Source organism: Apteryx mantelli, chromosome 8 (genome assembly GCF_036417845.1).
Source record: "Apteryx mantelli isolate bAptMan1 chromosome 8, bAptMan1.hap1, whole genome shotgun sequence".
Classification (NCBI taxonomy): domain Eukaryota; kingdom Metazoa; phylum Chordata; class Aves; order Apterygiformes; family Apterygidae; genus Apteryx; species Apteryx mantelli.
Window position 1 is genome coordinate 19,932,766 of NC_089985.1, and position 22,587 is coordinate 19,955,352.

At 35.3% G+C, this 22,587-nt stretch overlaps 1 protein-coding gene across 1 annotated transcript in view; it reads left to right on the top strand.

Annotated features, from left to right (window-relative positions):
* COL11A1 (collagen type XI alpha 1 chain) overlaps positions 1-22,587 on the top strand; it is a 173,878-nt gene that overhangs the window by 15,257 nt on the left and 136,034 nt on the right. The window contains exons 2-4 of the mRNA XM_067300830.1: positions 2,849-3,016; positions 7,085-7,298; positions 9,786-9,948. Coding sequence (XP_067156931.1) covers positions 2,849-3,016; positions 7,085-7,298; positions 9,786-9,948 — 545 coding nt within the window. The remainder of the gene's footprint in view (positions 1-2,848; positions 3,017-7,084; positions 7,299-9,785; positions 9,949-22,587) is intronic.

Here is a 22,587-nt window from a genome sequence, read left to right on the forward strand (position 1 = left end):
TACTGCAAAAATATCCACCAATTAACAGAAAATAGTATGGAAAATTCTTCAGGATGGTAGTATGTGTAGAAATGTGTGGTGTAACTAGTAAGAGTCATTATATTGCTCATGAAACTGCATTATACCCATTAAAATTATTTAGCCAGTACTTAACAGAGAGGTAGGGCTAATGTTTCAACAATGTGCAGATTTTGAAACTTTACTTTCGAGAACGTGTAAGCAAAATTACTTGAATCTGTAGGATATGTGGTTTTTGTTTAAGTCATGGAGTTAACTCAGGTGTATATTGTAGCATTCATTCAAAATGTATTAACTTTTAACAAACCTTGGCTGTTGGGTCTATATTTGATAACATGATCTGATGGAAAATGGAAACAAGAAGTTGAATGATGTAAAACCATTTTAAAGAAGGTCACTTAAGCATTTTTATGAATATATTTTAAGACAGAAAAAGTTATATGTATTCTAGGCTGATTAAGAAAACGTCAGAATTTTTTTTTAAGTGTATACTTCTGGTGTTATTCAAAGTTAGGTTTAACCACAAAGTTGACTGCTTAATATTTGGCAATGCCAGGATGTGAATAGGATGAACTATTTAAACTTAATTTTGTTCACATGTGCTACTGATAGAGAATATACCATAATGATTTTTAAGATGCTACAGTACAAGAAAAACAGTAATACTGGTTAGAACTAAACAAACAGTAGGAAAAAGTAAGTACGGATGTTTCAGTCGGTGATTCGAATTAGCTTATCACTTTGCTTATGTTTTCACACTCTTTATTTGTTGTTGGTAGATATTCAAATAGTTGAATATTCATAAACAATGGATTTTGAGCCTGAAGTCTACATTTGTTGACACATGAAATGAATAATAACAGAAAATAAATTAGCTATAGTTATTGCCACAGTGCAGTTCAAAAACATGAAAAAGGGACACATCTATCAAACAAATTTCTCAGCTTTAACAGTGAAAGTCATCTAAAACTTTGTATTTCCAGATAAAGTTTGCCAACATAAAGACTGCAGCGTAGTCCCAGTGGGGAAATGGTCAGTTAAAATTCTGTTTCCATTTAGAAAAATAAATTGGTGAAGCCAAGGTCTGTAAGGAGTATGAGAATGAACACCCTAATATTTCCCAGGAAAAAGATATGCAGTAGGCAAGCTACATAATGTCACTGTCTCTGTTGAAGTATTTGTCCATTTGTACTTCACCCTTTTGCTATGGTGATAATTTATCTTTTAAGAGTTTATTTTTACATTTTAAAATCATAGCATATCTGTCTCAGAGCAGTAGCAGCTCTGGATTTCTTTGGATCCACAACTGTATATTGTTAGACAGTTAAAGATACAGCATATTTGAATTTTGACTTGGAAATAAGGCTCTGCATCTTCAACAAGAACAAATAAAAAGTTCTGCTCCTGAGATGCAATAGCCCCTTGCAATAGTACAGCCTAGAGACTGACTGGTTGGGTAGCAGCTCTTCTGAAAAGGACCTAGGGCTTCCGGCGGACAGCAAGCTAGACGTGAATCAGTTGTGTGCCCACAATGGGCTGTATCAAAAGAAGTGTAGGTAGCAGACTGAAGCATATCTCCTTTACTCAGCAGTCATTAGACCACTTCTGAAATCCCCAATATAAGAAAGTTATTGATAAACTGGAGCAAGTCAAGCAGATGGCTGCCAAGATGGTCAGGGCCTGGAGTGGGTGCTCTGGGAGGAGAGACGGCAGGAAATAGGCCTGTATAGCCTGGAGAGGGGAAGGCTTAGGGGGCACCTAAAGGCAGCTTTCCAATACCTAAGAGGATATCATCAAGAAAACAGAGCAATGCTCTTCAGAGTTACACGGTGGGAGGATGCAAGATGACAAACATCAACTAAAATGGGAGGTTTCAACTGGATACAAGTAAATGTTTTTAGGACACCCAAGCATTGGAACAGGTTGCCAGAGAGGCTCTGGAATCTCCATGCTTGGAGGTTTTCAAGACCAGACTGGACCAAGCCCTATAAACAAACTATATACTATAAACAAAGAATATCACATCTCTTTAAGGACCAACTAGACCGTCCCAAGTAAAGATCTGAAGAAAGGCTTGATCCAGACAAATACTGGATACAAATAAAAGAAAATAGCCATCCCATTAACTCACTTTCTTTGGTTTTCTGTTTGAAGATCACCCCCCCCCCCAAATCTCCTTGTCAAACTAACCCTGGTCCATCTAAATATATACCTTTTTTGATGATAGTGAAAAAGTGGAAGGGAAGTAATTCCCCAGACCTGGACCAGTCCTTTCACTCCTTGCAGGCAAAACAGGTAAATTTTTCTTCTTCTAACAGGATGAGGGAAGAAATTAGCCTCTTCCTTATCAATTTGTGACTGAGAAGGCAGTCATATATAATCAGAATATATTTCAATGTTAGTGGACAGATGAGACTCTGGCAGCAGATTATTGGTAGCTGAATACTTCTGAAACTTTTGTGCCAGCTTTTTAAATCAGTTCCACTCCTTAGAAATCACTTGTTAAAAGAATGTGTGTTGCAAGTTTCACTAACCAAGATTCCCTGCATTTGGGAAACAGTGATTTTCAATTTATGGTCAAGCTGTTCAAAAATTTGATCGTAACTACCACACTGGATGGGATGAAATCTTACATATTTGAAAAATGAATAATCCTGTTAAAAGAATATTCTTGTGTAGGAGTTATCTGCAATAAATCAAAACAGGATGCAGCTACTGTTATGATTACACATATGCTTTTGCAATTAAATTCATTTCCTTTTAAAGGCTGCATACTGTAGAAATGCAAGATGAGTAATTCTTTTTGTTGTTGTTTTTGTTGCTTTTTCAGCTGAACCAGTTGATGTGCTAAAAGCGTTAGAATTTCACAATTCACCAGAAGGGGTATCAAGAACAGCAGGATTTTGCACAAATAGAAGGGATTCAAAAGGATCAGATGTCGCCTACAGAGTTTCAAAAACTGCACAGCTCAGTGCCCCAACAAAGCAGCTGTACCCAGGTGAGATTGTCAGAAAGCTATTACGCTGGTAAATTTTCTTATTGCCTATGTTTTCACACTATCTAAAGCACAACATATAGCCCATCATCAGTACCACAAAGCACTTCTGCTACCCTCAGTTAGAGTTGTGTCTGCATAAGAACATTCTCTTTACCCACTGAATGAAGCCATTTTTAGTGCCTTCATTTATAAAGCTCTTCACCAGATTCTGTATCACTGGCAGAACTAGCCTGTAAGTCATTTTACCTGTTTTTTCATCACTCTATCTGAAGGGAAGCTTGTTTGGTGACTTTAGTAAGTTTCTTCCTCCAGTTTCAGGAGCAGTCCGCTTAAAAGCAGTTCTTTTTGGAGCAATGCTGCAGTGGTAGGAATGAATTGTAGCTGGTGTTTGCAAAATCATTCCCAGAATGTATATACGTATGTGTGTATATATATATTTTGTATGTTGACTTAACTCATCTGTTCACTTTTTTATTTGTGGTGGAAAATGGAAGAGAAATTCACTACAGAAATCTATTTCTATTAATTTTGTTCACAGTTCTTCACTTTTGAATATATCATCTCAACCAAGCTGCATATAAGTTGAGTTGTCCAGCTGAAAATATTGTTCACCGAGTAGCATATTACAGTCTGTATTGTCATTAGTGTGACTATATGTGTAATAAATTACTACTTCACCTAAGTAAGGTTAGCAGGATACGGACTGGTCTTTCCTTAAAAAATGCAAAAATGATCCAGTATATTGAAAAACTGCACAGTGTAATAAATTGGCACCTTTACATTCAGAGTTTTACAATGTGTTTCATTGAAGTCAAGTGGTATAGCAAAACTTTTAATGAGCATTCAAATACAACTGGACAAAGATTGAACTGATTTTGAATCACTGACATTTTAAAAAGTTTAGAATAGAAAAAGTACTTTCTGCTAAACCAAAGCCTGAGAATCTAGACATTCCCTGGGAGGAGCTTGGGTTAACTTGCACTTATTCTTGAATGAAATCGTAGCATCAAGAGGAGACCTGTCAGCTATAGCAAAAATCACTCATTTGATTCTCGAATGCCAGAACAAATAGGTACCTAATGTTGTTTGCTGACGTCTAAATTTCTATAGCCTTTGACAACCTTAATTTAGGCACGCTTCTTTTTAATGCTTTCAGTTTCTACATTACAACTGGGATGAGTTTGCTCGATTTCACGCATCTATTGCAACTCTTCTGTGTGTGGGAGGAACTAAAAAGCATTGCTTACTCACAGTGTAAAAAGAAACCATCACAACACCTTGATATAGGAAAATGTCATTCTACTGTCTGCTTCAATAAAGAACCTAGAAACATTTTTTAGGAGGTGACTATGGTAATTACTTCTTTTTGAATTTTGTGGAAGAGGAATCCTTTCCCCACCACAAGAAAAAAAAATCCTTCTTTTTCAGAGAATATTCTTAAAGATATTTGGGTGACTATGTAGCTTTGACTTAGTGCTCTGTAATAGAGGAAAGACTGCAGAAGCTGTCCAAGACAAGACTGAGTTATCATTTTAGTTATCATCATTTTAGCTAAACAAAACAACAAGTTGTAATATATCCTATACTTGCTTTAATCTAACTCCCACAACTAATCAGGAAGTATCTTTTAATTACTTAATCTGGTAATTACAGCTAAGTAATCTTTTAGTTACTGTAGCTCAAAGGGAGCTAATAATAACAAAAGTTTGAAGCCTCAGTATATCCGTCTGTAAAAATGGATCTAATAATATTTACCAGCTTCCCAGAATATAATGAGCCTTGATTTCACTGGCTGAAAGGTGTTGTATAATTGTAAAGAATCATTCAGATAAGTGCTTAGATTTTTATTACACTGTTTGTTTATATTTTCTTAATTTTCTGTTCCAAAAGCATAAAGAATGACAGGAATGGCAACTCATGCATATAGAAAGATTTTTTTCTAGTGATTTTCCCTCTGGTATTGTTCAAATATAACCATACCATTTCTATTACATTAAGATGTAGTTGTTTCAGACAAGAAATTTAAAAGTAGTTGAGAAGGCTTTGATAACTATTACAGACAAGTGTCCAAGAACTGTACATAGCCATACATAAAAATTTTTTAATGCATTTTCTATTAGGATGTTATTTGTTTTCTGACTTTTTAAATTAAACTATGCTTGGAGGAAATATACTTATAATCATACAGTGTATGTACAAGGTAAAGCATTTGGGAATATTATGTCAGATACAGCACAACATGACTGAACTGAGGCACATTACTCATATTCAGTCACCTTTCTTAGAAAGCTCCCTCAGTTGTTTTTTATTTTTTTCCCCATAGGATGTTATATGATGGAAGAGCATATGCTCTGACTAGATGAATTAGTATCACCTGCCTTAAGCATTTTCAACATATCTTTCAGATTTACAGTTCACACAAGGCAAGCATTCAGTGCTTTTCAAATCATCTATTTGGCCTTCCTTCTTCACAGTCATCTTTTCTCTTTCTTTCTTTTTCTACTTCTGCTGTTGTCTATTTACTCTGATATTAGAACCTATAACATAGTTTAATTTAATAAATTAAACCAACAGCTTTGCTTTATCATTAAAAATCTTGACCAAAAAAGCATCAGAGTCGATTAAATGTTTCCTATTTATTGTAGTGGCCTTTGATCCCTTCAAAATAAGATCTCACAAGGCCTAAATTGGTCTCCATTACTACAATGTTTCAACTTTGTGTAACTACAAAGTTATGAAGATGGTAGAAAGAACTTAAAACAGCGTTGTAGCAGACAATACAATAAATGTAAGACTAAGGATTTCCTATTTTAGAATAGTGTAGTAAGTCCTTTTAAAAATGACATTTTAATGCATTTTGGTTACATATTGTAATTAACAAGTTAATGCCATTAATAGCTGGTCTTCAGGAGAAACTTTACAGAATCTTTGAAGAGTTTTCCCACAATACCTGTCTTAGAAACACTCCTAGATTTTCTCCAATGGAAAAAAACTTCCTAAATCAGATTTAAATCTTGAATTCTTTCATACTTTATTCATTATAAAATATAATTTATAATATTTTATTAAAACTTACTCTGTTATTTTATTAAAACATTTGAGAACATTTTACCCACACTCTCATGCATGCAGAGTTGCAGCTATACACATTTTAAAAGCATGTATATGCCAACATTACAGTTAGATTCTAATCACTCTATTGCTAGCATGTCAAAGCCCTGCTGAGGCCACGCTGATACAGTGTATATTCTGTCTTTTAGAATCTCAGTCTTACACTCATTGTTATTAAGCCTAATAAACTTTCACTTCAAGTCAAATGCAGATTTACAATTAGATTCAACAGGAGCAGTACTGAGTACAAACCTCTTTGTAGACAAGCAGTATCCATTTTTAATTTTGTTTATTTGTAGTTGTAAAAGTTGAAACAATGATTGATATATAGTCTCTCCCTCAAAGAGAAAGCAGCAGGGAACAAGTGAAAATAAAATGCTCTTTGTTTTTGCCTGGAACTCCCATTAAGTAAGACTATGCACTTTTTTTTTTTTCAATAAGTTAATCACAAAATGATCCTGGAAACATTGAAATATTTTATATATACATATATGTATGTATATATATTGTAGGAGAGAGAAACTAAAACAAGTGGCCATCAAGGGAGATAACTGACTGAGAACATATTTGCTATAAAAACAATACTTATTTTGTTGACTGAAATTGTAGAGCACATTTGAATTGCTAAAAAGAAGAAGAATAGAAAAAATAATGAATTTGAAACTTTTATGTTTCTTTCATATATTGTATTTCCACGTAAATTCACAATAGTTTTACAAATCCAGTTTTTAACAACTCTTAAGGTATATCTATTGGGAAGTAAAGTGAGATCAGAAAGAAAAAAGGAGAGGAAAAAATTCCCTAATGTAATTTGTTATGTATTTATTCTGCAGAAGAAAAAAACAAGCAGTTTGGATGCAGATCCTCTATACTTTTAGCAGAATGTAAATGTTCATAGAATTTTTTAATCTTTTCCAAATTTATGACAGTATATTTCCCTTTTTTTTTTTTTAATAGATGGAGACTTTCCAGAAGATTTTTCAATATTAATGACAGTAAAACCTAAAAAGGGTATCCAGTCCTTCCTTCTGTCTGTCTACAATGAACAAGGAATTCAGCAAGTAGGTGTTGAAGTTGGTAGATCCCCTGTCTTCCTGTTTGAAGACCAAAATGGAAAACCTGCCCCAGAAGACTATCCTCTTTTCAGAACAGTCAACATTGCTGATGGCAAGTAAGTGTAAAATAAACAGAGTTTAACATAAAAAATAATACCACAAACCACTGTATCTGTGATTATATGGTCATTACACACAGACATCTTAAATATTAAAATCAATCAGTTACAGAATTTCCAGCCAGGACTGCAGTGCTACAAAATCAAGAGCTCTTTGCAGCACAATGCAGTTCCAGCTTCAACTGGCATATATAGCTACAAATAAAGCCAGCCAACGTTTCTTATTTGCCATTTCCATAAATCAGAAAAGAGGCAATACTCACAGAAGTTAAAACTACATCAAAACTAAACATACGAAGATTCTTCCTGGGTGGTATAGGAAGATACTCTGTTTTCAAAAGACTCAAGGGATAGTTTCACTATAATGGTTGTCTCCAGAGGCCCCTTCCAACCTCAACCATTCTGTGATTCTGTCTTCTCCGTTAGAAGGTGATAGGCAGAGTGAAGGCAAATTAATAGGAGAGCGTAGAATTGTTTTTATCGTGAACCTATCCAGTGAATAAACATGACAGTTCAAGATGTCTCTATATAAGTTAGGGCAGAATAAACTGGAGATTACTTTGAAGAGCTGCAAGGACCTCATACTCTGCCCTCAGTAAAGGGGAATAGATCCAAACACATACTGCATTTAAATACAGATGCTAATTTTTTTATGTACTAACTTCCCTTTGTGGACATACACTCATTCTCAGGGAATGCCATTCTAGTGCTTTTCACATCCATTATTGTTGCTTTTAAAGGAATATTCATCCTTTTAAAGGCTTTTTATTTACTGTGCTGCAATCCTGGAAGAACAGCCACAGCCTTCAGAGCTACACAGAATGAAATTTTATTAAAGCAAAAGAAAGCAACTTGGTAGGAAAGGGCAAATAAATTCAATTATAATGAAGTAAAGACTTGCATTTATAAATCAATAAAGGATAAAAAAGAAAAATGTAGTTGTCTTTTAGCCTTTGTGTTACCACAAAATTAAATTATACCATGAAACCCAATAAACTGATGCATTTCCCCAGCAGAAGATATAATAGAACAAAACAGCAGACTTTTTCTCATTGGCTTCCTCTAAATAACAAAGCTTTGACACAGACTTCAGAATTTCACCCAAAATGTTGAGAATCTGATAGAGATTAAGAAATCAAATGAATTTAGTTGTGTGTAGTTTCCCACAATGAGACTATACCAATTATAAATCATGGGTAGTCAATCCAGTCCACAGAGTGTGCTATGTTTTCATGCTTTCGGCTTTTGCATACTTGCCAAAGTTTGACCAATGATTTTCATCTGACTCAGCCGTTCTGTGACAGATATAGGGCAACAATCTTCGTCTCAAAATAAGATACATTAAAAAAAGTGTAAACCATGTAATATGCCTGAGGATGTATGGACAGTTTGCTTTTATAATGATAATGTTTAACACATTCCAGACAAAACACAGAATTAGCATTCTGGCTCAGTGATACTGTTTAGCAGTCAGATTGCATTAGCTTTGAGGTGTTCCTTTCGATATACAGAAGCTCTTTTTAACAATGATCCCAGCTGTCTTTCTGATTTAGACACTGTTAGTGCCAAAAAATGCCACCTAAAATCATTTGATTCCAGCCTTCCTCTTGCCTGTTACCAATGTGACACACTTTCTCTGATGCTTCTTGCCCTTGTCTATCAAAGATGTTATGACTTGCTTACTCTGTGTTAGATTGTAAAGTGTCTGCTTCTTGCTCTGAGATATTTAAGTTGTCATTGCAGATGGCCTCACTAAATTAATGTGGTCTGTCATGTAATAAAGTGCCATAAAGCACATATTACAGTTCGGCAAATTGTACAAGATTTTATTCTCAAATGTCTTTAAAGTAAAATCTTTTTCAGTATTCCCAATAACTTCATTCAGTTTTTTGGTGAATTATGTAGACAGAGCTGTTGTTGCAGGAATACTGACAAGCATTTCTAAGTATGTGTATTTGCAAAAGCATCAATGTTGGAACTGTTGTCCATTTTTGAAAAACCTCTACAGCATGGGAGTTATTGAAATAGGTAAGCAAAAGAATTTGGTAAAATTTTGGTGATTAACCACAGAGCACAAATAGTAAAATGTAAATAGCAAAGAATTCACCACCCAGCCACTCTGGGTGAAATATTTTTGCACAAGTAATTCCTTAAGTAATTTGGAAAACTAAACACATTCATAAAAATAAAATCTGTTTAAAGCTTCAGAGAAGGCCAGCTTGAACTTCATCTGAGTCTTACAATGAGCTTTGGATCAGCTTCCTTTGTACTAAGGAACAGAACTTACATAGTGAATAGCCAAAATATCATTTGTACATTTGTGTGTGTATGAAAGAAGGAAAAAAATGTAGACATTTAAAATTTTATAATTTCAATATCTGAGACATTTGACTGCCTCCCAGTCTGTAATAAACTGTCTTGTTATAAGCATATTGACCTGTTTTTAAAATAGAGATTACAGCAGAAATATGTCTCTCTTGATAGGTGGCATCGAGTAGCTATTAGTGTGGAAAAGAAAAGCGTTACCATGATTGTTGACTGTAACAAAAAAAACACAAAACCACTTGAAAGAAGTGACAAAACAATTGTGGACACCAATGGCATCACTGTATTTGGAACCAGGATTCTGGATGAAGAAGTTTTTGAGGTAAAAATCAACATTTAAGTGAAGTGCTTAATGCAGATTAGAATATTTTTTTAAAGCAAATATTAGGGCAGTGCAGAAACTTTGACTTACAGAGCCTGTTAGGATTGGCTGAAATGAAAGAGAAGTAGAACAGAGAACTGTCTTTATTGTTGGAAAATGTGCTGTATTTTTCTGTTTTTTAGATTATGTTGTATCTGGAAAGGGCTTGCTTTTATTATCTTTTTGCCTGATATTGAGATACCTGAGATATTTAGGAGAATTAATCTGGGGTAAATTGAATAGTATGACATTGAATCATTTTAGTTCTGCCTCTCTTAAGCAGTTATAGGTATTTGTGCATGGTAACAATATTTGGGAGAGGGGGAGAAGGACCTGGAAAGGGTGCTTTTTTTTGTAATGTGAATCTCATATTGTTTATCCCACTTCCTAATCTTTCCAGTAACTGAAGCATGCTTTGGCAAGAAGGACATATATATGTTTCCATCATTTACTGGCCAAGAAGTAAATATAGAAAGGGTGAATTGCCTCTAAAGAAGCATGTGACTGCCAATCATGAGGCCTTTCTAGGTAGAATCCTTATGTCAACAATTATTTTTACAGGCTAATAATGAAGCTTCTCTAAATCTATGCTCTTAAGTTTCTTTTATCATATTGTTATACAACAGTCAGAACTGTCAAAATTTTAAATTAAAATTGAACAATAAGGATAAAAATACAGATCAGTAGTTAAGTTATTTCGCGTGCAGAACATCTGGGTTCCATAAATGCCTAGAAACGTAATTCTAGCTTTAAGCAGCACATATGCTTGAGAAGTTGCATAGGTATCATGAGAGGAAATATGAATTCTGAGTGTAGCACTGTGGCATTGGTTCCTTGAATTTTCATGAATTTGACAAAACCTGAGCCTTCTAAATGGAGAAATTTCTGTCATGGTTTAGTGAGTCAACCAATATGACACACATTTTTGGTATTCACAGCCTAATTTGTCTGTAGTCCCCCATACAGTTTGCACATCAGAAAGAAATTATTTTCCATCTGAAGATGAATTCCACCACTACATGCCTCAGCTGGAGGGGAGGGTGAACAGTTTTGGTCCACACTTGGGAAAACTTCTTGCCAATTGCATTTGTATTTCTTTTTTGGGTCAGCAACAAAGTCCCACAGTTTTTATATATGGTAATAAATTGCTGAAATATGTACAATATTAGTATATATAAGTAAAAAGAATTCAGCAAAAAATTCAATAAACATAGACAAACTCATATTTTGTTAGTGTTTTACAGGACTAGATTCTAATGGAAACTAAGGCAACAGGCTCTGACTTGTTCTTACATGGTTTGAAACCATGCTAAAACTTGTCAAGAAGGGAAGTACACAATAGCTAAACTGTGGTCTTTGGTTTTCTTTTACTCTGTACAATTGCTAAATAGAGAGAACTGTTGTGTGTAGTTTCCCACAATGAGACTATACCAATTATAAATCAAGGGTAGTCAATCCAGTCCACATAGTTGTTTGAAAATAAATACAATCATTGATGCCACATACATAAAGGGAAATATCTGGTTTGATCATCTGCATTTATTACCGTGCTTGAGCAGAACAGAAACATGCTAGGGACTTCTCATCTCTGAAGCTGTTGATGATTATGATATTATATCTGTCCTCTATATTTTAAAGTGTTTTAAAGGTTCAGTAAAGTTCACTGAAGCCTCCTATACTGACTTGGCAAACTGGTGCTTCAATTCCAGCTCAAACCCACTAAGAAGAAAGGTGGCTATGGACTCGCAAAAGAAATAGTGCAGCTATTTGTAATGCCATTTTACAGACTGAATGTAAACATTCAGCACTGAGAACAGCAACATTTCTGCCATTTGCAACATCATTGTAGATTTCCACGTTCCTTTAGTGATTAGGTTTCCTTAGCTGCCTGATTGTGCCTCTTTTCTCTTGCTTCATTCAGGGGAATCAGTTGTATTCTTGTAAGGCTTTTCTTGTGATAGCTGAGGGATTAGATTTAGTCTGAAGTCTCTTACTTAAATTAAAAGCTTGCAGCCCCTTCTTTTGGGGTTGGTTTCCACTTTCTCTTTTATTGTAGAGCCACCATGGTTAAGTTTATTCATATGTTCTCAATTATTTGAATCTTTAACTAGAAATGTATGTGTTGAAAATGGGCAATTAGAATGTCCTTCAAAATTTAAACAAAGTGCTGTATCATATATGTTTTTAATGATATGTGTCCTCCAAAGTCTGGCCAAGCAGACTATAATGTAGGGGTTTTTTATGAGTTCCTCTCATTTTTGCTATTTTTTTAAAAAAATAGGTGGAATTCCTTTTGGTTCATTCACAAGGCTGTACCAATCTTTAGCTTCTGCTATTAAAGTTTCTGAAGTTTGGAGCTGTCCTCTGGAATCTGTCCCCTGCTTGAAAGTCTCCTAGTTTTTTCTTAAACATCCTGTTTGGCTCATTCGTGGTAGCACAGATGGATATCTGATGGTTCCATAGCCCTGCTTGGTTGTATTTACATATTGTGGACTGTGCTGTATCTTGAGACCACAACTGGCCCTGAACAACCACATAATAACACAATGATGTGTCTTATTCTATGTGCAGGAAATACCAGAAATGGGCTTATTTATTCATGAAATTACATTTAAGTGTGTAAGACTTAAAACTGTGTAGGACAAACTTTTCTGTATGACATTTGATTTTTGATGCCTTTATTAACTTATATGCAGGAAGCATACAAAAAGATGTACTTGTGTGTAGTCACTTGTTAGAATTCACTAGCACAGAATATCAGAAAAGTAAATATTGTAAGGCTGTTTTATCTTGGATAATAATGATACTTTTTAGTTGTAGCAAGCCGAAGATTTGCTTGTAGGAACTGTTGAGCACTCTTCAATCTCCTCAAACCCAAAGGAAATTCAAAGTGTTGAAGTAATGAACCCTTAGATAAAAGTAATAGAATCTTAGTGTTCAATGACCTAATTGTTGAAGATGTCAAGAAGGGTTTCTTCTGTTCCTGAACCCACTCAAAAAGCATTGCATAGCTCCACAAAAAAAAAAGTTGCATCGTTAAGGTAATTCACTCCCTTTGAAAGCTGAGTTCAGCACTGTCAGAAACAGTACTGTATCCAGTTAGATACATTCCTTAAAAAGCATATCTAAACCTCTATGAATTTATCTTTTATGCATACACAAGTCAGAATAAATATTGTTATATGACATTACCCTGAACTCCAGATAATTTAATTGTATCTCTGGAAAAAGAAGTCATTACTTCTTCAGTCATATTGCTCTAACATATTTACGTGGGCCATTAATATAGAATCCTCAGAACAAATGTAGCTCTTATGAGGGATGTTTTAGACATTTTAAAATACTGTTACATCACATTGGATTAAATGTTTTTCTTCACACAAAAAAATGTAATAAAATTGAATTCTTGGCTATCTTTTTCTTTTTTCTGTTCCTAAGATTCAGTTCTGCTTTTTCAGCAGTTCTTCCACCTTTGCCCTGATTATGGCAGTCTGACTAACATCATTGTGTTAGTAATAGTCAATGTACACCGTTACAGTACACTAGGAAATTTTAAATGTATAAATTTTAATCAGTTTGACATGACTAGCTTGATGTAACTTTCCTATGCTGATGATCAATATTCTTTTAGTCTATTTTAACAGAATCAAATACCCAAAAATATATATTTACAGAATCTGGAATCAATCCTGAAACATTTATTTGTATGAACAGCCTTTTGGATGAAAAAAATTACTATTTTATTCTCTGTCATTTTTGTTACCTCAAAATTAGGACTACTGTGAGCAAAATATTTGCAGGACTTTGTATCTTCTTTGTATCTGATTGTAGTCTTGCCCAGCACTGCTTTTAGTAGTCACATTTTCTTTGTTATACAAGAGGTCAGACTGAAGATCTGACCTTCAAAACCAAACTAACATTGACAGATCCAAAAATAAAGCCCACATTAGATTTATTAAGCAACTGTGTATCAAAACTGCATTGAAAACTAAGTCACGTATCTGATGTCAGGTTACAATGGTCTCTCTGTATGTTCAATGTAAAATTATGCTTCATTCATGGTGCCATTTGCTCAAGACTGCAAACATGTGGGGTGTCCAGAAGTCAGGTAGCTCACCTCAGGGAAAGGAGGAAAAGGGCTGAATATTGTCCCAATAAAAGAGAGTGATAAATGTTTACCCAAACTGCGAACTTGGACTATTCAGCAAACATTCTTTGGTAGCTTAACCTACTGGTGCTTAAGTTAAGAGGCGTTTCTTAAGAGTGATTTAAGACATGTCCCTGTTTTAGCTTTAAAAGCAAGAGCAAATTTATCTTAAGCATTTGCCCAAATTTTGTTGAGGTTTTGTGTTTGTTTTGTATGAGGAACTTATTATTAGGAGTTGTTCTGCTGCTCATTCCTCAATGTAAGTGCTAAGCTGATGTTTTATGATATCATCAATTAATATGGAAATTGGTGTGATGTCACAAACAGGATATTGAATTCAAGCAAGGGTTAACCATCAGGTGCAGGCAAATGCCTGAGAAGCAGATAATTAACTGTGCATGTGTCTTTCAAAGTAATAAAATTATGTTGGCTAGAAATGATATGCACAGAATCACAGAATGGTTGAGGTTGGAAGGGACCTCTGGAGATCATCTAGTCCAACCCCCTTGCTCAAGCAGGGTCACCTAGAGCAAGTTGCCCAGGGTCATGTCCAGATGGCTTTTGAATATCTCCAAGGATGGAAACTCCACCACCTCTCTGGGCAACCTGCTCCAGTGCTCTGTCACCCTCACAGTAAAGAAGTTTTTCCTTATGTTCAGACAGAACGTAAGGAACTGCTATTGACCGAATTTTGGGGTCCTCGTTTACACTGCTAAGCACTTGCTTACTGAAGTGGAGCTGTTGGCATCAGTAGGACTCATTTGTAAATGCTTGTTTTTATAAGACTGATACAATGTAACTTAAACTTTCAGATGGCTCATTTGAAATTAATCTCACATATGCTTTCAAATACAGTGTGCGCTAAGGGCTGGTTTGTAAGTGACTGATAGTATACAAATATTCAAAAAAAAAAAAAGAGAAGAAGAAATTAATCAGATGCTGGTACATGGCACCTAGTACAAGAGTTTTGAAATATGTCCATTGAAATACGTCTGTAGCTTAAATTTTTGATAAATAGCAGGGATCTTTTTATTCTTTGCCAGCTTTAAGGATTTGTCATTCCTCATTTAGTACTGTTAGTGTGAACAATAAAACAGGTATTTTATAATAAGTTATTAACTAACACAGTCTTTATGCAGAGATTTTCCTATAGAGACTTTTTCCTTCAAAACTGTCCATGTTTCAGATTGATACAATACTCTTTTAAGTACTGTGCTGTAAATGAGTATAACAATCCAGATCCTGATGTATGTAAAATTCTGATTTAAAGCCAATGAAAGTTTTGACTGCGCAGAGTTTACAAGACTAAATCCTTGGAGTAATTCTAGTTAATAAAGGGTGGAGATTTTGCTACGAGGCATTAACCTGGTTTCATTAAAAAACATTTGAACACTTATGTACCCCCTAAGGTTCCTCCAAAAAACCTGAGTGAGCATTTGAAGATGTAGTGAGAACACCTTGATAGCAATATGATTTAACCTATAAGCCCATTCAGATGAATAACCATCCCTCACATGTTTGTAAGCATGGCAATTCCACGTGCTTAAATGCCAAAAGGCCATTCATCTGTGCGCACACCCCATGAAGAAGATGGCAGTGGCAGAACAGGTAGAGCTTTTGCTGGCTGACCAAAATTACTGAACAGCTAGTGTAGAATAGGGAAGCTAGCCCAAAGTAAAACTTCCAGGGACATACAGCATGAATGATGAGTCATCAGTACTTTCTGTTTCTCACTATCCTATTGAACTGCACTACTTGCTAATGTAGCCATAGCCAACGTGGTTTCCCTGTTACACATCACCTTTAGTGACCCACTGAATGTTTACTGTCAGACAAAAATGGAACATAAACCAAAAAATGCAATAGGTTCTGGGCAAAAACATCAATTAGCAACCTTTTAACTATCAATTGCCAGAGAAGTGACCAAGTTCTAGCTTGGGAGAAAAAAAGAGAACCCAAAACAAAGCAAACCAGTTTTCCATTTCAGAGGCAGGTAACAAAAAGCCACATTTTTTGCAAAAGCTTACTACTTGGCTTATTTTGTTTTTCTTTCTTTGTTTTTTATCTGAAAGGATGGTCATTTGGTCTTTTTTTTTTTATATAGTATTTCCAAACTTGTGCGCAATGAACAAAGGTAAACAATTCTATTTTCCTTTTTTCACTTCCTTGTTTTTAAAAGGGAGGGGAAAGGAAGAAAAAGCAAAGCTCTGGTAATTACTTGGAGTTCCAGTTCATTATCAAGGAATATTTTCAAGAAGCCAAGAAATGGTCACTCAAATAAACTACAATTAGATTTATAGTTAACAATCTAGGCTCAAGTAGTGCTGACTGTTACATCAACTCCAGTAAGTTTTACAGATGAGATTTATCATCTTCTCATTTAATATTTTGTTTAGTACGCATTTAAGTTTTAAAGAAGAAAGAAAAATAGAGGAGATTCAAAGATAAATGGCAATTTAAAACATTTGCATGTGTTGCATCAAGAAAATAGGATGTCCTTCTCAGGAATTTAGACACAGTTTTATCAATTTTCTGTCAAGGAACTCTTTCTGCACAGCATTAAGCAGTGTTCACGTATTGTGTTTGTTATGTATACATGCTGTAAACACAGATATTGTAGTAACCTCTCTCAACCAGGAATTGCAGCAGACTTTGGTCTTTGTCAGACCTAAGAACAGCCATGTTTAGAAGGTTACAAACTATGACTGGACATGCCAACCTATTTCTTAATGAGGTTGGGTATATAGTAGTGTAACCACTAGTTTTCAAAGAATCAAGAAGACATTGATTTCTATGGAAATTTTGACCTGTACAGAATTCTGCTTTCAGAATTTATTGCTTTTACAGTGCTTCAGTCTGGCAGGCTCTTAATGTCTTTCTTTTGCTATATTATGCAATGGGCCTGGGTTATGGAATATTATATTAAAGGCCTCTGGAACTCTTCATCCCTCAAATCTTTGCAGGAAGATTAAATGAATTCTGCAGCAGGTTTTTCTAAATTCTATAGTAATAATATCCAGGCTGTCTAGACTTCTGTTCTTTGGAGTCTATAGTTTTACTGTCACATAACTAATTAGAGAAAGTTGGCACATAGACACAGTTTAGGGTTTCCGTTGGTTTACTGAAGATTCCATCCTGGAATCCTTAGGTTTTAGCCATCATATGAAAATGGAAGTTCCTGATGTCGTTCTCATGAGTTCATATAGTGCCTGGCACTGGTTTTGTTATGCTCTTATCACCATTTAGGTAGTCAGATCTGAAAGCAAATTATCATTATAAGCACATAAGAGATTTGGGTGTCTAAAATATGAGTTGGAAGGACGGGGTTTTGCTAATATTAACTCTCCTGCTCTAGCTGTCTGAGTGCCATGTAGAACTAGGGAACTAGATTATAAAAAGTTAGATACTGGAAAAAACAATAGTTTCATCTCCGATTCCTTCATATAGTGTGATTGCTCTTACAACCTTGAAAGAATTCACACTTCTGCTTTTTTTAACACTGCTGCCAGGTAATATTAGAGAAGATGTCTTTATCAATGATAGAGACCTTTAGATGACAAATAGAATATAAATGAACTGCTTTATGGTTGTACTTCTCTAATATACCATATTTAGAGAGCATTTGTAAGATTACATAGTTAGAATTTGCTTCATTGTTTCAAGAAGATGGATTAATATCAAAGACTTTTTATGAAGTCACTATTAAGGTAAAAAGGAGCCATTTACATTTACTGCATATAATGATAAAATAATTCATTCCTTACATATGAGGCCCCCTAATTTACATTATTGAGCAGGTCAGACACCATAGCTATTGGAGACTTGCCTTGTCTCTGATTTCTGCTGTAGAATTTAACAAAGGCTCTGAAAAGATGGAATTAACATCAAATATAGTGATTACTACCATGAGGCTACTATCAAGAGATACTTACTCTGTAAAATTGTAAGGAGAACCTGTCAATCTACTGTTTTCTTGCAAATTGTGTCTTCATTTCATTTTTCATTGTAGACAACTCAGTATTTTTCTCAATGTTGCAAAGTGTTTCAAGATCAACGGGCTATGTTTTCAGTGCAGATAGCCCACCCTTGTGCATTACTACTTAGTGCGGTGTGTTTTTCAACAAAAGCTGGAAGTGCACACACACATATACCCTTTCTGATTCTGGAATGTCACGCTTTTGCCTGTGAGATATTCACAGAGGAATTTTCAAAGAATGAATTCACCGCACACTTCTAAATCTTAACTGGACCATTCATTGTTGCAGAACAGTTAATTTTAGATAATGTCTGTGCAGCTGTCTCAATATTCAACAGATTTGAGCATATTCTCCCATCCTGGCAGTTCTGTAGCCTCTTTCTTCATAGTTGCTGTGGCATGCCACAAAGATACTCTAAAGAATATTTCCTCAGATCTAATAAACTCCATGTAATAGCCTTGGAGGATTCTGCAAAGAACCTTTCATTTTTTCAGTACGTTTTAGAATAATGCCATAGAAGTAATCTTTCTGTATCTCATTTGCATCCTATAATTAATTGATGGGCAAGTTATTTTATGATTTTCAAGCAGCTCATTTCATATAACCATGAGGCTGATTCAAAAGCCTATGATTTTAATTATCATCACATTCCCAAAATATATAGGAATTAAAACATCCATAGACTTTAACTATTTCTATTCTCTACTGAGATGGATTGCTCAGATAGGCATCATTTGGGCATAGTGAGTTATGTGTTGGCTCTGACATCAACTCAGTATCTGTTTCAATAAAATATTTACAATCCAAACTAAATGTTAAGACTTCAAATTGACCGATGTTAGTCATGAGGTATTTGTATGCTTAATGTTAGGTATGCTTAAATACCTTGCTAAATGTTCACCTTCATCTGCAGGTAACTAAGACAGAGACATAGCTCTCAGCTTTCTTATCTTTAATATTCAAGTAGTGTTAAATATCTACTAAGCAATCTTTAAAGTACATTATATTAAGTGTAATCCAGGACAAAAATCCTTATAGGGCAGCACATTCTTCTTCTTAATGGCTAAATAGGCTTTCAGCACTTTTCAGGGTCACAAATTAAACATACACATTGCTATAAATAATAAAATGAAAAGTGTCTGGGGGCCATATGAAATGAAATGATATTGCAGGCTCTGTCTGGTACCTCAGTATACGTTTTCTGCCTCTGCTTTCTACTGTCATCGCACTTATCTCTAACATCAAGTCCTGGTGGATGGCTGACTCAACAGAGGTATCAAACATTTGACTTGTAAAATGCACTATATATCATCTATATGTCTTTTTATAGTATTTGTGGATAACAAATTCCAATCCAGAATTAGACACAATGTTGAGAACATGCTGATCTCCTGACTCCTCTCCTTGTCCCATTCCAGTCTCTTTTTCTTATACATCATGTATTTCTAATTTTCTTCCAGCTATCTTAAACAGCTAGTAGCTCTTTTCCCACTACCTATAGCAACTGCAGGTTGTATATGTTATGCTAACATGAGATGCTCATGGAAGCATCAGTCAATTTTGACAAATTTTTGAAAAATAGTTTCCTTAGCTAATTTAAACTGGGTTATTTCATTTGTATCTGTTAGAACTCTGTGAAAGGTAAAAGGAATTTGAAAGTTGTGGCTTACTACATTACATTATTTGGCATCTCATTCTTCCTTCTATGGTAAAATATATCGTTTCTGTTGAATGGAAGTTTGATTGATTCAGCTGAGCTTGTTAGAATTGATTAACCATTTTTTTCAGTGCATATATGCTTTCAGGCTTATGTATGTTGTTAGAACCCCATCTTCCCTTTTCTGGGAAGACCCATGTTGAGGAGCTTTGGGAAGTTGCCTGAGTACTCTTTGATCCAAAAAAAGTCTGTTCACAACAATTTAATAGGGATGGTAATGAAACTAATTTAAATAGACAGCTGCCTTTTTATGCATATTTTTTGGCTACTCTGTTCTCGTATCTTCTTCCCCATCTTAATTCTCTCCCTCTTGCTCTCATAATTCTGTCCTGTGAGACTCCCTTTTGTGCTGCAAGTTTTATATGGGAATAGCATTGTGCACATATGCATATATGTTTAGATACCTCAGTGTCAATTTAGAGACTTTTAGAACTGTTAATAACCCATTACTCCATTTATCCATATTCATTTAAAGTTCTTGGGATTTGTGCAGGTAAATCAGTGTGTGCCGAATTTCTTGACTCCAGGCCTTGAAGTACTGCCAGCTTAAATACTTGTAATTTATTCACAAAAGCTTTACAGCATTCTATTTCAGTCTCAAAGAGTCAAGTGGTTACAGTCAAAGAATGCATTGGTGAAGACTGAAGTCATTTTGTGAAAAATTCTCAAAGACTGTAAATTTGTCCAGTAAACACCTGTGACTACAGGATAACTGAGTCACAGTTACGAAATCCACAGTAATGTATGTGGAAATTTGTGTGCTGGATTGGTGACCTGATCTGAGATGAACACTCTTCAGTGACTGGTGAAACAGCATTGTCAATACATCACATACTCAAAGAAGCCATTTAACAAGCAAAGACAGAAAATTAAAAACAATAATTGTATTGGAAAAAGAAGAACGATAATTTTATTGGGAATATTCTTATAGCAGCTGTTGAAGGAGAAAAGAGGAAAATCGATATGTGATATGCCAAATATTGAATCAATCAGTTTCTCAGTAAACTCCCGCATCAATAGCTAGTAGCTTTGGGTACAACAGGTATACCCTGCAAGACTGAGGGCCTCCCTTTATGTGGACCCATGACAGGCAGACAGGCGGGGCTGGGAAGTACAGTCAATGGATCAGGAGCAGCTTTAAGCAATTTACAGACGTCTCAGCCAAGTGGTAACATCACGCTGAGTGCTTCTTGCCAGCACGCAGTCCAGCAAAACCCGGTGCCAAAATTCCATGGTGTTAAAGACCAGCACAAAACAAGCTCCAAAATCCTGGCTGTCTTCCCCTAACTGGGTTCTCTTAGCGTATCAAACTAAACAGACAGCAGTTTTAGGAGCAGTTCCTGCATTACTCACAACAACGGGCACAGTGTGTTCGTGCTGATCTGTATGGGCATCTCAGGGAGCCATGTATGTTCGGGAGCATACAGCAAGGTGTGTGAGCTGGGATCCATGATATCACTTAAGGCAGAACAAAGTGACCTGAGCTCAACAGGTGAGGACAGGGGCTCTTTTATCTTTCAGTTGCTAATTCTTTCTTACTCCTCTGCTTAGTCTTAACTTGGCTGTTAAAAGAGGAAGGGCAGACCACTTTGGAAAAACTTTGTGCTGGAGGAGGTGGGATGCATAGCCCAGACAAATGCTGACTGTGAAACCTCTCACAGCACTACGCTGCAGTCTTGAGGGAGTCACATAAGGAATCAAAGGGGGAATTTCTCTGTACCTATAGCACGTGACCAAACAAGGAAGCATTAGTGAGCGCAGGAAAAAAAAAGAGACATGGGCAGGGGAACAGACTGCCGCATTTGTAACACTTCTGGAAGTTTAAAAAATGCATTCTAATCCCAAATTAATCTGGGACACACATGAGCCTGTGAAGCAAAATGAGTTGAGATTGCAATAGCAAACAAATTTGTAATGTATAGTCATTGTGTGCTGAGAAACTAAACATTTTGAATTTTATGTTAAATAAGTTAGTAAATAATTTTTATAGAGCTAGGGAAGTTGCAAAGGGTTGTTTGATTTTTTAGTTTGAGTCTTTCTTGCTTGTTTTCTGGGATGTTTCTTTTTGAAAGGAAAGAACATTCCAAAATATTGTTAACTATTTTAAAATATTCCCCAATTTTGTTAGTTTGTTAAAAGCTACTATTCTGACAGGTTCAAAGAAATTTTGGAAATATTGAAGTAATAGTGAATTTTCCCAGTTCTACATTTCTACATCAGTTATGATATTTTCTCTTTAAAGACAAAACTTGCACAGATATACTAACAAAGTGATGTCTTTGCCCTTCCCCCTGCCTCCTTTTTTGGTAAAAACAAAATAAAATTACATTAGTAGCTTATAAAGTCTTGAAAATTTAAGTAATACAAATGCCAGAAGTAAACAGCCATCTTTGGGGTGAAATACAGTGAGAGACTGAACTTAATGGGCTTTGACCTAGAACGTGTGCCAACTTTCAACAACCTTATTTTTGTGATAGAGTAAGAAGCTCCTGTATAAAGAAAATTTATAGTGGAAAAGTTGGCAGGAATTTACCTAAAGCAGCCTAAATGGTACCACTACATTAAGAAATACACTGGATACCAGACAGCTTTCTGTGGAAAATGATAAACATGCAGTCTCTGTAGGGGATCTCATCAGGGCCATTTTTATTATCCAGAATAGTGGGTCTTTTCAGTATGATGTTGTTTTTACATGTGATATATGGAAATAGAGAAGAAAATAACATTTGTTAAGTATTAGAACTTTTATTTCAGCATAT